The 16589-nt window shown below is 55.8% G+C and overlaps 1 protein-coding gene and 1 long non-coding RNA gene across 6 annotated transcripts in view; one reads left to right on the top strand and one right to left on the bottom strand.

Moving 5' to 3' along the window:
- LOC309451968 overlaps window positions 1–16589 on the top strand; it is a 163209-nt gene that overhangs the window by 29917 nt on the left and 116703 nt on the right. The gene's annotated exons all lie outside the window — the stretch shown is intronic.
- Window positions 700–6533, bottom strand: LOC309451967 (uncharacterized protein). Of its 3 annotated transcripts, XM_082076658.1 has the most exons (4): window positions 6155–6533; window positions 5164–5338; window positions 2683–2728; window positions 700–1735 (listed from the first exon to the last, which is right to left on the bottom strand). In XM_082076658.1, exons 1-4 carry the CDS (start codon window positions 6244–6246, stop codon window positions 1710–1712), a joined length of 339 nt encoding a protein of 112 aa, XP_081932784.1. In that variant the 5' UTR covers window positions 6247–6533; the 3' UTR covers window positions 700–1709. The 3 variants fall into 3 exon arrangements, 1 of the variants encoding a protein (XP_081932784.1); XR_014186363.1 differs by lacking the exon at window positions 5164–5338; XR_014186364.1 differs by lacking the exons at window positions 700–1735; window positions 2683–2728; window positions 5164–5338 and adding exons at window positions 3747–4140; window positions 4222–4350 and having other exon boundaries at window positions 6155–6527.

The raw sequence follows: 16589 nt of genomic DNA, 5'->3' as shown, positions 1-16589 counted from the left end.
CAGTCCCTGCAGGACCACACAGCCCCATGGCCAGCAGGACCAGGGCAGTGACTGACCCATGGATTGGGTGCTGGGGAGGCCAAACCTCAAATCCTGGGGGCAGTTTTGGGCCCCTCATGCCAAGAAAGCCCTTGAGGTGCTGGAGCGAGTTCAGAGAAGGGAACGGAGCTGGTGAGGGGCTGGAGCACAAGTGTGATGGAGCGGCTGAGGGACCTGGGGGGTTCAGCTGGAGAACAGGAGCTGAGGGGAGACCTTCTGATCTCTGAACTGCCTGAAAGGAGCTTGGAGCCAGGGGGGTCGGGCTCTGCTCCCCAGGAACAAGTGCCGGGAGCAGAGGAAACGGCCTCAAGTTGCGCCAGGGGAGGTTGAGGTTGGATCTGGGGAACAACTGCTTAACAGAAAAGGTTGTCGGGCACTAGGACACCAACGCCTCTGGCTGCCATTTTCCCAGGCAGCTCCCTTGAGCCCTGTTCTGGGAACACAGCACAGAAACCCAGCAGTGTCAGCAGAAAAGGTTGCTGGGGTTAGGGATTTGGGGCCCTTCACGAAATCGGGATGTTCCCCGTGGTTTTTGCTGCCATGTTGTGCTGCAGTTTGGGTTTTTTCCTCCAAAACCGGGCTCCTAGAGGGCTGGAATGGCAGAGGGCTTGGTGCTATTAACAAGAACAAGTGTGGGTCAGCTTCTTGCTCTGCAACAACACATCCTGGAGCAACACGGAAAGGAAAGGCTCAATGAAAGGAGCACTGAATCCTTGATTTGAGTTCATTTAATGATTTTTCCAGGATCTTACAGCCATGCAGTTGGCATGGTGCTGTGCGCAGAGTTTGCAGGTGGAGCTGCCCCACCACCCGGGACCGCTCGGTGGGTCACGGACCAGAGAATCCCAAGCGGGTGATGGAGAAGACGCTCGGCACAAAGCGCCTCTGCCCCGAGATGCCAACACAAGGCAGGAGGGTCCGTCCTCCTGTCCCACCACCCTGTGGGGGCCACAGTCCCCAGAGTGAACATATGGGAAGAACAAGCCCAGCCCTTCCTGCCAGCGCAGAGCAGAGCACCTTGAGGGGAGGCCCGGCCATAGTAAATGCCATACGTGGGCTCCTTGGTGTCTCAGTATCTGTCCAGGTACCTCAGGGGCTGGTGGCGCGGGAACTTCACCTGGGGAGGATGGTAAACGGGCGGTCGCACAAATTCAAACACAAGCTCTCTCCTATCTGTAAAAGGGTGACACAGAGCGATAGCGAGACGGTGCAGATCCAAACCCCAGGCCCTCAGACGGTGCAGATCCGAACCCCAGGCCCTCCCCGCCACTAACAAGGGCCCCCGGCATCGACCAGGGCCGGTCGAGCACGCCCTGGTGAAGGCTCTCGGTGTTATTTGAAAATGCTCATTCAAAATGGGCTTTTAAGAGGTTGTTTCCTCAGACTGCTGTTAGTCTGGGGAAGGACGGCTCCATAAGCGCCCAGTCTGTGCTGTAACAGCTCCCAGACCAGTGCTGGGACCAAGCAGGAGCCATGGGGCACAGCTCGTTCACCAGCCCTGTGCCTCACCCCAGGGCTGCGTCACGGCTCCCCAGCCCCCCGCACGGGCCATTTCTCACTGAGGAGCTGATGGGAGACCCAGGTAACGGAGCTGTCCCACTGGCACTGTTGAAACGCCAGCCCTGCCGGGGTCATGGCATCCTCGTGCTTTCTGTACAAGTCAAACGTGCTCAAGGTTCACATCTTGAGCCTGTGGCTGGAAACAAGACACAAGCACAAGAGCTGAGGTGATTCTCTTCTCTTGCAGCACTCTGGCAGGCAACTACTTCCCCACAGCACCCCAGAGTCTGTAAAACAGAGGTGGAAAAGGAAGGCACATTGAAACTTCTCCCAGCTTCTCCAGCCCTCTGCACTTTTCTGCTCCAGGCAGGAAAAAAACCCACTTTCTTAACGGCCTGGTTTAACGCAACAGGACAGCACAGTGCTTGCAGGGCTGGGATTGCGGCTTCAGGCGACACACAAACTCAGAGCAGCCCTGAACAACCCTGCAGACTCCAAGGAACTTGCTCTCCTCCAGCAGTAACGACCTTGTCATCAGAACACACCAGAACAGCCTGGCCAAGAGAGCGTGAACCGCCCAGCAACAGCCTCAGTGACCAGGGCCTGGGCCCAACACCCTCGCTGGAATCGATGGGGCGGTTCTGGCTTGAAGAGCAGGAAGATGAAGCGATGGCAGCCAGTGCCCATGGCCCATGGGAAGGGGGGCAGGTGATGGCAGATCTCCTTACTCAACTGCATGTCGTTGCCTGGGATGTTCGTCCTGAACACGCACAAGTTTACTTCACTATATTCATTTCCCTCCCTTAGGGCCAGCAGATTCCCCCAGGATTGCACATCACTCTGGGCTACGTTGTAACGTAACCTACGCCCTGTTTGACAAGCAAACAGACAGCAGAGGCTGCTTTCACTGGGAAAAAAACATCACACTCAGCGTTTTGAAAGCCAAACAGCAGCAACACCTGAACTCCTGCGTCTTTAGCAGGACCCAGAACATGGGCGTGAAGAAGCCACTGGCAGGAGCACCAGAGAACCACAGAACTGTCTCAGCAAATCCGTATTCCCGAGCTCTGTTGAAGGAGTTTCTGCCCGCTCCGCCAGGGCTTTCCCCGAGCCCAGCAGCCGGCTCTGCCGTGCGGTACTCACTCCAGCCAGCGCAGGTACTCCGAGTGCGCGTCTCTTCAGCGTCCATCTGCAACAGAGAAAGGCAACTTCGTGATAGGATCACAGAATCCTTTGGGTTGGAAGAGACCCTCAAGATCATCGAGCCCAACCATAACCCAACTCTGGCACTACCCCATGTCCACAAGAACCTCATCTACACGTCTTTTAAACTCCTCCCGGGATGGTGACTCCATCACTGCCCTGGGCCGCCTGTTCCAGTACTCTACAACCCTTTCCAGGAAGAAATGTTTCCTGCTATCCAATCTGAACCTCCCCTGGCACAACTTGAGGCCGGTGTTTGCATCAACCCCAAAGTGAGAACCCCCAGACCCGCTTTGAACCAACAGGCCAGCTCAAGACCACCCAGCAATCCTTTCCTAGCAGAAGAGTAACTCGTTCTTATAGGACTGAGCTTCAAATGAGAACTCGACAGAGGTAATTTCAAGATTGGTCAGCTGCTTCACCGTGCCTCAGTTTCCCAGAGCAAGCAGTGGCAGCGAATGCACCTGCCAGGCAAACTGCTGAGGGAGAGGAGTCTGGGGGGAAACAAAAGACGGGAGTCAGGGAATTGCTTCCACTACACTGCGACACCGGTCCTGTCTCATCTCTCAACTGCTAGAGCTTTGGGGAGGCTACAATCTTTCCTGCGTATGTAACACATCCCTACTCAGATGATACGGCATCGCCTCTGCCTGTGCAGCCAAAAGAAACAGCAGCAAACAAGGGCAGAGGGAAACAATCCTGTTTAAACATGTTCTTTGTAAAGAACCTGCTACTCGCCTGGATTTGTGAGCAGCACAGTCCGCAGGGAGCCTTTATCTGCCTCGGATGACACTGCGGGAGGACTGGAAGACTAAATGAGCCACAAAACAGAATGTCTGTCACTGAAACAACACATTCCATTAAGATCAGGTCATGATTTCCAAGGCAAAGAACACGAACCGGTCACGGGCACGGCCAGGACCCAGCACAGACCAGGCATGGCCGCGACATCAAGTCATCCAGCTCCACCGGAGAGCCCCCAGAGCCCCAATAAACATCAGCCTGCTGACAGACAGCCATCCTGTTGCAACGCTCTGTCTTTATCACATCCAAGAAACAAGTTTGGATCATCACAGAGGAAATACCCTTCTAAACAAAATCCCCCGGGGCAGACAACGCCCATGAGGAGCTTCTGAGAAAACCAGAGGCTTCCCGTGGGGCCGAGGCTGTGCCCCGCTCCCCCCCCACTCCTCTGACGGAGTCACCGTGTTCCCATAGCAGACCGGCACGGCATGCTCGTCTTCCTGGCTGTACTGCACCCTCAAGGTGACCCGGGGGGGAACGTGGCCCCTCGGAACAAGTCACGAAACACCGCGCAGTGCTCGGCCACGCGCTGCTTGTGGAACGGGCCGCTGCTCTTCTCCCACTCAGCTCTGAGCTCGTCGAGGGGGATCAGCGCTGCGAGGAGAGGGAAGCGCTGGAGGTGACACCGGGGGACCCAGCGCGGCCAGGGCAGGGAGGGGGTGGCGGGACACAGACCTGTCCGGAGCCGCGCTGCTCTTTCCAGCTCGGCATTCTGGCGGCTCTCCCTCGGGATCTTCTTTCTTGCCTTGATTTCCTTTGCCCGCAGCAGCTTCTCGTGCGGCAGGCTGATGTCGGTCTTTGGCTCTTCAGACAGGGGTGAAAAAACCACATACGTGAAAAATTCAAATACCCAAAACACCCAAACACAAAACGCCTGCAGAGCGTTAGAGAGGCTGTGAAAGAGACGCAAACTCCAAGACAGCAGACTCGAATCTACCACCTCTGCCTTCCCTCGGCACCTCCACGCGTCTGCCGCCTCCTCCTCCCCCAGCTCATCGCACCCCCAGAGCCAGCGGTTTCCCAGCCCAGGAGCAGCTCTGCTCTCTGCAGCCAAACTGGGTTATTTGCTGCAGGTGGCCTAAAGCTCTGGTTCCTGCTCTGGTTCCTCTGACACTACTGGGTTTAGGACAAGATGAAACGGCCTCAAGTTGCACCAGGGGAGGTTGAGGTTGGATCTGAGGAACAATTTCTTCCCCAAAGGGCTGTGGGGCATTGGAACAGGCTGCCCAGGGCAGTGATGGAGTCACCATCCCTGGAGGGCTGGACAGACGGAGATGAGGTTCTCAGGACATGGGGCAGTGCTGGGGGTGGGTTATGGTTGGACTCAATGGTCTTGAGGGTCTTTTCCAACCAAATGATTCTATGATTCCAAGGAATCACTTCTCTACTCTGCTCCACGTCTCTTGGCAGGTCCTGGCCAGCCTCCCTCCTCCCAGAACTGCCATCCGGTTCCCTGAAACATTTGCTCTCTGCAAACTTCTACATCAGAAAAGGGCCAACCTTGTGCCAAAGCCCCTCATCAGCTCTTTCCAGAGCACAGTTTGGGGCAAAATGCAGCCCCAGCAACAGCTGCCTTGACCTACAAACCCCGCACGGCGCAGCCCCTTGGGCGAGTACCTGGCTGGGGCTGCTGTGCTGCCGGGCCGTCTGCCCCCAGTGCGGCTCCCTGCTCTCCTCCGCCAGCCTCAAGGACCGACTGAAACTGCGGGATTTTTCCAGTGCTTCTAAGTTGCCGACATCAATATCCTCATTGGGCATTGGCCCCAGCGGGGCTGCCCGCGTGAGAGCGCAGCTGGGAATGGAGAGTGAAGAGAAGCTGCTCAATTCATGTACACTGTGATTCACTTAAAAAAGACGCACCCATTGTAAATGCTTTCAGAGCACCTGGAAAACGAGAGGAGGATGATTCACAGAATCACAGAATGCCAGGGATCCTGAGGGACCTTGAAATCTCATCCAGTCCAATCCCCCCATGGAGCAGGAACACCCAGCTGAGGTTACACAGGAAGGTGTCCAGGCGGGTTGGAATGTCTGCAGAGAAGGAGACTCCACAACCCCCCTGGGCAGCCTGTTCCAGGCTCTGCCACCCTCACCGGGAACAAGTTTCTTCTCATATTTAAGTGGAACCTCCTGTGTTCCAGTTTGCACCCATTGCCCCTTGTCCTGTCACTGGTTGTCACCCAGAAGAGCCTGGCTCCATCCTCCTGACACTCCCCTTTCCATATTGATCCCCAGGAATGAGTCTCCCCTCAGTCTCCTCTTGTCCAGCTCCAGAGCCCCAGCTCCCTCAGCCTTTCCTCACACGGGAGATGCTCCACTCCCTGCAGCATCTTGGTTGCTGCGCTGGACTCTCTCCAGCAGTTCCCTGTCCTGCTGGACTGAGGGGCCACAACTGGACACAAGATTCCAGGTGTGGTCTCCCCAGGGCAGAGCAGAGGGGCAGGAGAACCTCTCTGACCTACTGACCACCCCCTTCTAACCCACCCCAGGTCCCATTGGCTTCCTGGCCACAAGGGCCCAGTGCTGGCTCATGGTCACCCTGCTGTCCCCAGGACCCCCAGCTCCCTTTCCCCTACGCTGCTCTCTAACAGGTCATTCCCCAACTTACACTGGAACCTGGGGTTGTTCCTGCCCAGATGCAAGTCTCTCCCAGTGCTGCCCAGCGCTGATGAAATAAAGAATGCCGCCGCACAGCAGCATCACTCTGCTGTTCAGTCGGTCTCTTCGCTTCCAGGGAGTTCCCGCTTTCTCCAGAGCGCAAGAGACGGGGCCGAGAGAGCCCGGGCAGAGCCGGAGCCAGCCCCGCCTCCCCGAGCCGGCCCCGCCAGGAGTTCAGCCGCCCGAGCGCTCTCCCCCCACGCCCCAAGCGGCTCCCGCTGCCCCCGGGGAACCGGGGCTCCCGGCCCGGGACTCCCCGGCCGTGCCGAACGCCGCCCGCTCCGGACGCCGCACAGCGCCGCGTCGGCAGGGGCACCGCCATGCTGCGCGCCACCCGCACCGGAAGGGCCCGTTACCATGGCGACAGGGGCTGCGCCGCGCGGGGTCCGGCCTGGAAGGCCCCGCAGCCGTAGCAACGGGGCTGTCTGCCGCAGCGCCGGGCTGGGAATGCCCCCTGCCCTAGCAACGGGGCTGTTTAGCGCGGAGCCTGCCTAGAAACGTCCCCACAGCCCCGCGGGACGGGCTCTGCCCTCCCCGGGAACCCCTCCCCACCGCCGGCCTTGCTGCTCCGAGCGGGCAGAGCCCGCGGAAGGGACCGGAGCGGCCCCGCTGTCACCCCGGGATAGCAGGACGGGAGGTGAAGCCCAAAACAACAGCCATGTTTTTTTCAGAAATCAGCCCGAAAAGGAAAAGCTGCCATTGCCTGTGGGCTGTGGAACATCCTGGGGGTGCTGGGGACCCGCAGTGCACAGTCACAGAGTCACAGAATCCCAGGCTGGTGGGGCTGAAGGGACATCTGCAGAGCCCCCAGTGCAACCCCTCTGCTAATGCCTGGTCACCAGAGCAGATCACACAGGGAAATGCATGGGGAGGAAAAAACAGCCTGGACACTTGTGAAAAATGCAGTTGTGATTCGTGCTAAGACGTTTAATGTTTACAGGTAGAACCAAATGAGGCACGGACTCTGAACTTGGAAAAGGGAAAGGTGGTTGAGTTCTATGTAAAAAGTTATGAAACTTGTTTAGGAAGTTATATTGATAGAGGGAACTAACATTTTAAGGGTTAAGCAACTATATAATAAGGGCCTACTAACAACCTAACATTTTAAACCACATAATTAATATCTAGTTTAGAGCTGTATGTAACTAATTATGCTAAAAAAAGCAGAACTTCATTAAATGCTGAGATAAGAAGTTTTACAGCACCAGCTGCAACCTTGAGGAGACAAGACAGCCAAGATTTACAGCAAAAAGGGGGCGCCAGTCTGGTTGCAGTCGGTTTGATAGCTCGGGTTCCAGCCAGTTCCTCCCAATGAGCCAAAGGTAAAACGTCCACTGTGACGAAGCTGAAGGAGCTTCATCCAAAGACCCCTAAAGACCCTTCCTCAAATTCACCAAGTGACCCTGCGCAGGCGCAACAGGGGAGGGTCAAGGAGGAGACTATGGAAATGGTTACCTGAGACTCATTTTAATACAAAGCGGGAAAAGTCATGAATATGTATAGGCATTTCTGGGGTCATTCTGAATATGTAATACCATACTGTATTTAAGCACACTTCTTATTGTTAAAAGTGTGCGTGTCAGGCGGAGTGAATCCCCCGCGCACCCAGCGCTGTTTTGCTTATGCTCTAATGAACACGTGTTTAAGGAATACAAGGAATTGGATTAAATGTTGTTTATCCATAGAAAAAAATGTAAGTTATTTATTTCAATACTTCACTTGGGATTGTTGTTTTCTGGAAGATGGCCTTTAAGAAACAGAAGAACATCCCAGAACAATCTTCAGACCCAAGGACCTGGGGCAACTGATTTCTGCCCTCAAGTTCTGGCTTCATCCTTCCAGGTCAAACTGGCGGTTTCTCCAACCACTGCATGTGGTTTTTCGGCTCCAGAGAAGGACGAGTATTTCCTTCCCAGCTCCATCAGCAAAGCAGTGCCACACGCGGATTCATGCGCACAAAACTGTCACAGAAATGTTCTTGACCCCAGGTTCCCTGTATCAGAGTCTCAGACGTTTGCGCTTTAAAAAGATACTTTAATTATAAGAGAAAAAACAACTTAAAAGGTACAGCAAAGAAACAGTCCAGGCTGGGGCCTCTCAGGGGAGGGAACACAAGGCAAAAGAGACTTGGGCTTCTAAACCCATTTCTCTAAGAAACCCTCTAAGAAATGGTGGTCAGGGGCAGGGAGGACGGCCGGGACGCTGGTAGAGGTGAAGTGCAGTAGGGCACTTTCCTCGGGATCTCCAGAAATATCTGCGTATCCTCAAAGCAATCGTGGTCAGGAGAAGGGCAGAAGGACGGACGGATGCTGACAGACGTGAAGTGTTGTATGGCGCTTTCTTCAGGGACTCCAATAAGATCTTTTCTAAGTCATCATCCCCCTGAGAAGAGGGGAAGGATGCGTGGGAATGATCCCAGAAAGTGCCGCAGAAACAGGGTCACAGTCCAGGTGTTGCTCACCAACGAGAGAAGCATCCCAAAGCCTCCCTCGTGCCATGTCCCCATGAAGGAGACCCCTCCCCGTGCTCCTCCAGAGCCCAGAGCCTCGCAGTCTGAGCAAGACCCGCAGGAGAAGCCTCCAAGGGCGTCCCTGCCTGGGGAAAGACCCAGCGGGGACCTGGCGGCACAGGACGGGGACACCGCAAAGCCAGGGCAAACGGGCTTTAACCCACCGGCCTCTCCCCTTCTGCCCCCTCCGGGCACTGCCCTGGCTCAGAGAGCTCTGCTGAGCCCCTGCAGAGGACGCGGAGGCCAATTCACACCTGAGGTTTGCACACAGGGGCACTAAACCAGCCCCCAGGAGAATCCCGGGTCTCCGGAGACACTGGTACAAGCACAGTTTCCCCAGCAAGTCCCTTCCCACCCGCAGCGCGTGAAAGCCTCACCCAGGGTGCTGGAGAGACCCTCGGTCGGGGCGCCGGGGTCCTGGGCTGCGGTCGGCGGTGTCACAGGGCGGTCGGGCAGCTCCTGGCAGGGCTGTTCACGCCGTCTCCTCTGGTGAGCCGTGCTCAGCCACTGGAAAAGACCTCAGAGATCATCGAGTCCAACCCTTGGTCCAACTCTAGTCCATTTACTAGATCATGGCACTAAGTGCCATGTCCAGTCTCAGTTTAAAAACCTCCAGGGCCGGTGAGTCCAGCACCTCCCTGGGCAGCCATTCCAATGCCTGACCACTCTCTCTGCGAAGAATTGCTTCCTAATCTCCAGCCTAAATTTCCCCTGGCAGGGTTGAAGCCCATCAAATCTCCACAATTAACAGCTGCAAAATGCTTTGATATAGTGCTACAGAAATAGGAGCAGTTGAAAGAAGGGCAGAATGTCTGCTATCAGCATGTGGTTCATTAGTACTGCTTGTTTTTGTCCTCAGAGCAGTATCACTGTCTTCTCCTTTGAGTTCCTATTAACCAAGAGAATGGTGTCAGTGCTGGGGATGGCACGGAGGCAAAAGGAGTTTCTGCAGGGCAGTGAAAGGAGGATGTGCTGGAACACACCAGGATGTCTTCTGGAAAGCTGAAGGAAGCAGAGGCTCCCGAGAAGGACGAGTGACTTCCTGCAGTTTGGGCTGCTGATAGAATGCGAGTAAAGAACCTCGATGGTAAAGCTGTAGAGTTAGTGCAGGACTGGAGAGGAATCAATAAAATTAAACCTTACACATTGTTCACCAAATTATGGTGACGTTATGGAACCAACATCAGTAAACTCTGTCTTGCAGTACGTTACGGGAAACCATATTAGAACACAGCGAAGCTCACTGGGGAGCTGATGCTCTATCCCAATATCTGATTAAAAGGAAAGAGTGAATTTATATAGTATTTGGAAACAAGTGACCCAGCAATGTGAACTATGTCTAGAAAACAAGCTTAATATGATAAATATGGTACAAATGCAAACAATTAGAAAAGGAAATGTAGCAGGTCAACATTAGCAACTAGATTTCTCCAAACTCCCTAGAAAAGGGGGTTTGCTGGTGTTAACAGAGACCTTCTCAGGTTGGCCAGATGCATCCCCTGCCCAGCTAGTAAAGCTGGAAAAGTATCTAAAGCTTTGTCAAGTGAGACCATACCCCGATTTGGGGTCCCCGCTCTGATGTCCTCTGCTAGAGGACAGGTAAGTTCAAGCCACAGCAGCATTGACTGGATCTTTAGGCATTAAAGTGCATGACGTTCTAGGGTCACTGAGATCAGCGCCGAGAGAACTGGAAAGCGGCAGGTCCTACTGGCTCCGACGTCTGTTTCTTATCTGCTGCTTTCTTCACCCTTGAACAGTGAATGCAGGCAGGTTGTTCTCTAATCTTGATGGCAGTAAAGGCCGTCAGCAGCAGCTGAACAGCCCATTCCACTTCTCTTCTCGAGGCTGACATGAAAAAGCTTTCACAGAAACTTCATCTAGTGGGTTGAAAGAAAAGACTTCCGTTTTCCTCAGCTCAAGGCTTCCCTCTCATTCTGAGCAGCGCTAAAGGTAGTGCTTGATGGTACTTCCAGTTAGTTTCCTGGCAAATTCTGTTTGCCTGCTGTTCCATTAAATGATTCGTTTTCTATTCTACCTGCCCACTTGCTTAAGGCTTGTAGGGAGTCCGCAACTGCCAATCGATCTCTAATGCTTTACTGACTTGCAGCACTACCTGTGCAACAAACGGGGCCCTCTAGCAGAGGACATCACGGCGGGTACCCCAAATCGGGGTACGGTCTCATTTAACAAAGCTTTGGTTACTGTTGTAGCTTTACTAGTTGGGCAGGAGATGCTTCTGGCCAACCTGAGAAGGTCTCTGTTAACACACTGCAAGGCAGAGTTTACTGGTGCTGGTTCGAGGGGCAGCGTCCGGGCTCAGAGACATCACTCACATTGCTCTCTCTTTTTTTTCAGCAGCTCGACTCGCAGTATCAGCTGCCAGTTTATTTCCAGTTTCCTGACCAGTGTCTCCTTTGATGCTCCTTGAAATGCATGATGGCAACTTTTCTAGGAAGAGCACAGCTTCTGACAATTGTAGTATCACATTTAATCTGTTCTCCTTATGCTGTTAATAAACGTGGCCCTTTTCAAATGCTCCATGGCATGCACCACTCCCAAAGCATACTTGGAATCTGTCCAGATATTAATCTTCTTCTCTTTGGATAATTTTAAAGCTCATGTGTGTATAGGTGTCCAGGCAGAAGTCCCAGAAGACAAAGGTTTGGCTTCGATTACCTCGTGTCACCAGACACACTCAGCTGAGCTCTACACCAGCACAGATGCACATGTGCGACGAAATCAACACACATGCTTGTGGAGGGAAAGACATGGACTCAGACGTGTGTGGAGCGACGGATGGATACAGCAGGCGCTAACAAACACAGACTGACTTACAGGCACACTGTCTCTGCACCAACAGGGACCGACCTGCAGGTATCCTAGATGTTGACAGCCGACTCCACCACATGTAACTGTTCCAAACAATCAGACACTTACAGGAAAGACACATGCTCTCACACAAGCACACAAGTGTTTGTCCTCAGCTTCTATATCAGGGACAAGCTTGTGCAGAGATGCTCTGCTGGTCTTTCGCATTATGGTGTGGTCAGTCTCCTTTCTCTTGTAGATCGATTGCTGAGCATCTTTCCTCGGGCCACTGTGAAGCATTTGCCATGGCAGAGAAGTACCATGGAGCAGCATTCGGTACTGCCTGTGACTTTGTTCCCTTAGTAGCTGAGCTCCCTTGCATCTGTCCGCATGAGAAATGCAGGACTGTGCAACTAGATATACGCAGAACTTTTCCACCAAAGAGCACAGCAGTACACGCAATCAAACTAAAGCATGAATGGAGCCCACCTCAAGGCACACGCATTGGCACAAGCATTTCTAGGCACAAATGCTTTCACACACAGGGCCTTCCAGGAACAGGCACATGTCTTTAGGTACCCACCAAATGTGTGTTCTAGTGCATGCCCTCAATAGACACTAGATGGCAGCAAAGACCGTGAAATAATTGACATCACGCTCACCCAGGTATATGCACTTCTTTCTTACTATAGCTGCGTTGTATGTTACAAGTTCCCCCAAATTGTAATGAATGTGCAATAATTCTGTGAATACAAGCATCGCAAGTGCGTCCAGTCTTTGGAGCAATTATGGTGCATGACAAAGCCAGACAGAGCCTGACAGAGCCCGACAGAGCTCTAAAGGGTTTGACGAATCCCGACAGTGCATGATAGAGAATGATAGAGCACAGCAGGGCCTAACAGAGGCTGACAAAGTGCGACGGATGCAAAAAGAGCTCAACAAAGCATTACAGAGCCTGACAGGACCTAACACGGCTTGGCAGAGCCTTACAGATCTCCACAGAGCCTGACAGGGCCAGACAGTACTGGAAAGAGCCAAACAAAATCTGATAGGAACTGACTGAGTCCAACTTAGCCCCACAGAGCCTGAAAAATCTTGACAAGGCCCAAGAGAGCCCAACAAGGACCGAGAGGGCCCGACAGGGCTCAGCAGAGCTCGACAGAGCCCGACAGGGTTCATCAGAGCCCTACAAAGCCCTACAGAATCCAGGAGAGCTCAACTGAGAACGACAGGGTCTGACAAGACCTGGCAAAGACTGTCTGACACTGGCAGGTTCTGTCGGGCTCCTTCGGGACCTATCGAGCTCAGTCGGGCTCTGTCGGGCACTTGCTGTCACACAAGGACACAAGTGTTTGTCCTCAGCTTCTATATCAGGGACAGGGTTGTGAAGAGATGTTCTGCTGTTCTTTTGTGTCATGGCATGGTCTGTTTCCTTTCTCTTGTAGATCGATTGTTAAGAGTCTTTCCTCGGGCCACTGTGAAGCATTTGCCATGGCAGAGAAGTACCGTGGAGCAGCATTCAGTACTGCCTACGACTGTCTTTGTTCCTCGACTAGCTGAGCTCCCTTGCATCTGTCCACATGAGAAATGCAGGACTGTGCAACTAGATACAGGCGGAACCTTTCCTACAAACAGCACAGCCGTGCTCTGCACAGCCGCGCACACTGCTGTTCTTGTGCTAAATGACCTGTTTGGAAACCTTTCTCTGGCAGATCTACTGCTCAGCTTTTTTCTCATGTAACTGTGGAATATCAGCGCAGGGAATCTCTCTATATCAAACACACACTGGGAAAGCGTCTCCAGGAAAGGGTGAAAGCGCTGGGCGGCAGCTGCTGGCGAGGAGGGGAGGGCAGCGCGAGAGACGAGGCCCGGCAGCCCGGAGCAGAGGGTCTCGCTCGCTGAGACGGCACTGTGGAAACCCTCGGGGGTGGCGGGAGCTGAGGGCAAAACAGTGGGAAACAGCTCCTGAGGCGCTGGGACCAGCCCTGCTGTAAACCTGCGTGTCTTTGCTGCCCCCGTGCCTGCCGTGCCCGCACGGCCAATGCCTCCCCGGCCTCACCCTGCAGGGCAGGGCCTGGGGGCCAGCGAGCGCCCGCCCGCCGGCACCGTGACTACGCCTGGAACCAGGCTGTGCTGACGGACAGATGTCCCGTGGCAGCGGGAGAGCCCGGGAACGACACCGTCTGCTCAGCACACTCAGGGCGCTGCACATCTGAAGGACACCAGGGCTTTGGCATTCTCCTCCAGCTTTATTAAACTCCAGCCCTCCTCCCGAGAAGAGCTGCTCCTCCGCCGGGCTTAGTGGCGCCAGCAGCACAGGCCTCGCAGGGTCCATCGCGATCGTGGCTGCTCCCTTGGGTTGCTCAGGATGCGGATGGTCTGAGCTGCCAGGGAGCGGATGGAGGGTTCGCTGTCCCACTCCAAGGGCTGAAGGGCTGCAAGGGAAAGAAGCAGAACCCAGATGAGCTCCCATGGCTGCAGAGACCCCCAGGCATCCCCTCCCGACCACGCTCCCTACTCACCGCTGCAGATCTCAGCCAGCTCCTCCTCCTCCCTTCGGTCCCTCAGGGGCCGCGCAGCCAGCCCTGGACACAGAGCTCGTCAGCCCCTGCTCCCTCCCCTCATCAGGGCTGACCCCAGGGGAGAGCAGGAGCCAAGATGGTGGGACCGGGCAAGGCGGCCACCAAGCCCGCCTGCGTGGGCAGGGCTGGGAGGGGAGGCCAAGGCCCTGCACGGGGCAGCCGGGGCCCTGGCAGCCACAGGGCTGCTCCTTGTGCCAGGGCAGCAGTGGGGACTGGGGCCAGGCTGCCGAAAGAGGGACCCGGGTGCTGTGACTCACCGATGAACCTCACGGCCGCCTCTCGCAAGCTGGCCTGAGCATCCCTCAGGTACGGCAGGCTCAGGCTCAAGAGCTCTTGAGCTCTGCTCCTGTCCCGCTCCAGCTGGAGAGAGCACAAGGGTGTGAGCACGTCACTGTCCCTCCCCAGCTGGCCGGACCAGTCCCTCCCCACAACAACACACATTCCCCTTCCCTCCACCCCGGCCATCCCTGTTTTCCAGCCAGGAGCCCTGTGGGGCTGAGAGAGAGACACAGGCCGAGGGTCCCAGGGGCGCTGAGAGCCCTCCCTCCCGCTGGCTGCGGGGCAGAGGGAAGAGCCCCTGGGGGCTCTGTTCTTGAGGACAGGGAACAAGGATGCAGCTCGGGGCTGCAGCAGGACAGGCGAGGCACATCTGCAGAGCCCACAGCACAGACATGTGGGGCAGCCCCATCCAGCCTGGGCCCTGGGCCTTGGGGGTTGTCCTCACCAAGCTCTCTCCAATCCGCCATGTCTGCTCTGTCTGCACCAGGCGTTGGAGCTGTTTCCACCTGAGCAGCTCTGCGGCAGCAAGGAGGGTTTCCCCGGCAGCCTGTGGAACAGCAGAAGCTGGGAGGTGGCAGCACTGTCTGGGGCAGGAGACCTGGTGTCCCCCTGCTCTGTGCTTTATTCCTGGGGTGATTCTGCCCTTAGGGAGCGGGGACATGCCCTGGCCCAAACGCCCAGGGGTCTCTTCCCTGCATCACTGCTCAGCTTTGAAATCTGTACCCTGGCCACGCTCTGCACTTGGTCACTCATGTGGAAGAAGAGAGGGAGCAGGCCAAGTCGCACTGTGTTCTTCATCTCCCTCTTGTCGTTCCACACCACCATCTTCATCAGGTCTCTGAAGAGGTTGATGGAGATCTCTCTCAGCTGGCTCAGCTCCTGGGAGGGAGCAGCACAGTAGGACCTGAGCACCAGCAGCTCTCTGCCCACGGGGAGCAGAAGCTCCTGCATGGCTGATGGGAGGGGAGACGCTCCAGGGCGGCGTTGTGCACGCTGCAGTTGTGGCCAGATCTGCAGCCCTGGGTGCGTGAAGGGACGCTCAAGGGACTTGCTCAGTCAGTGCCTGTGCCTCAAAACGCCGTCCCAGCATCCCCCAGCAGCCTCAGCAGCCATGGTGGGGAGGAGCTGTGGGAGCAGCTGGCAGGGAGAAGCTGGGCTGGGCTGCAGAATGCAGAAACCATCCCACAAGAGCCCCGGGGAGAAAGGAGAGAAGCCCCTGCTTTGAGTGGCTGGGCTGAAGGGCAGCTGTCATTGTCCAGTGCCCATCCGTGGGGCTCAGGCTTATACATCAGCCTTACGTCATCAAAGAAGGGCAGGAGAAATTTTGCCAGCGGCACGGCAATGGGACTGGCCTCCTTCCTCTTCAGTCGAGCCATCATGGTTCTGAAGATGGCCAGAGCCTCGATCGTGATGGCCTTATTGCCGTTCTGGAGGACCCGCATCAGGTCTGGCAGCATGACCTTCATGTTCCTTGCCTGTATGAAGAAGAGAGTTGCCCTTTTGGGATGAGGTCCATGTGTGGAGAGCTCCCCAGGCAGCCACCAGGCCCCACCATGGCAGGAAAGGCCTTTGGAGCAGGCACCCCAGCGCCAGGCCAAGGGCACCAGGGTGTTTTTCCGGTCACTCACAGCCATTCTAACGAGGCAGTGGTCCCCCAGGTGTGTGCAGAAGAGCCTGGTCTTTGCGTCCCGAAGTTGGATGAGCAGCTCCTTCAAAACGCTCAGCAGGGTCTGGGGCACGGAGAACATCACCTCCCACAGTGCCAGGGCAGTGCTGCAAGAGAGCGCTCTGTCAGCAGGGCAGCCTGGGCCACAGCAGCGTGTCTGGGCTCCGCGCTGCAGGACGCCTGGGATGCCCTGGGCAGCAGCAGAGGCTGAGCTGGTGCTCCCGTGGGGCTGGCAGGAGCGCAGTGGGGGGCTCTGGGCTGGCTCGCTCAGCTGTGGCTGCTGCGGGCCTGGCTGACCCCAGCGCTGGAAAGCATGGTGGGATGGAGGGTCCTGCTCCTCGGGGGTGTCCTGCAGGATTCCTTGGCGCTGGCAGCCAGGGTGTCTCCGGGCCCCTTTCCCCACAGGGAACAAGGCCTCATGGCTTTTGGGGCCGGTACCTGTCTCCTGGTGGTGCGATTGTCAGCAGTGTCGACACCACCTCCCCAGGGCTCCTGTTGGCCATCAGCAGAAGCAGGGACTCCACGCCCTGCCGGGCTGCTG

This window comes from Streptopelia decaocto, assembly GCF_964273445.1.
Source record: "Streptopelia decaocto genome assembly, contig: HAP1_SCAFFOLD_45, whole genome shotgun sequence".
Taxonomy (NCBI): Eukaryota; Metazoa; Chordata; class Aves; order Columbiformes; family Columbidae; genus Streptopelia; species Streptopelia decaocto.
This window is presented reverse-complemented; position numbering and strand designations above follow the sequence as displayed.

Bases quoted from the DNA above. Each gene is read 5' to 3' on its own strand.
- LOC309451967 (XM_082076658.1), bottom strand. From the start codon at position 6,246: ATGCTGCTGTGCGGCGGCATTCTTTATTTCATCAGCGCTGGGCAGCAC. The intron at 5,339-6,154 runs GTAAGTTGGGGA...CTCCATTCCCAG, and splicing joins GAACAACCCCAGGTTCCAGT to CTGCGCTCTCACGCGGGCAG. The intron at 2,729-5,163 runs GTACTCGCCCAA...TCTCTGTTGCAG, and splicing joins AGCACAGCAGCCCCAGCCAG to ATGGACGCTGAAGAGACGCG.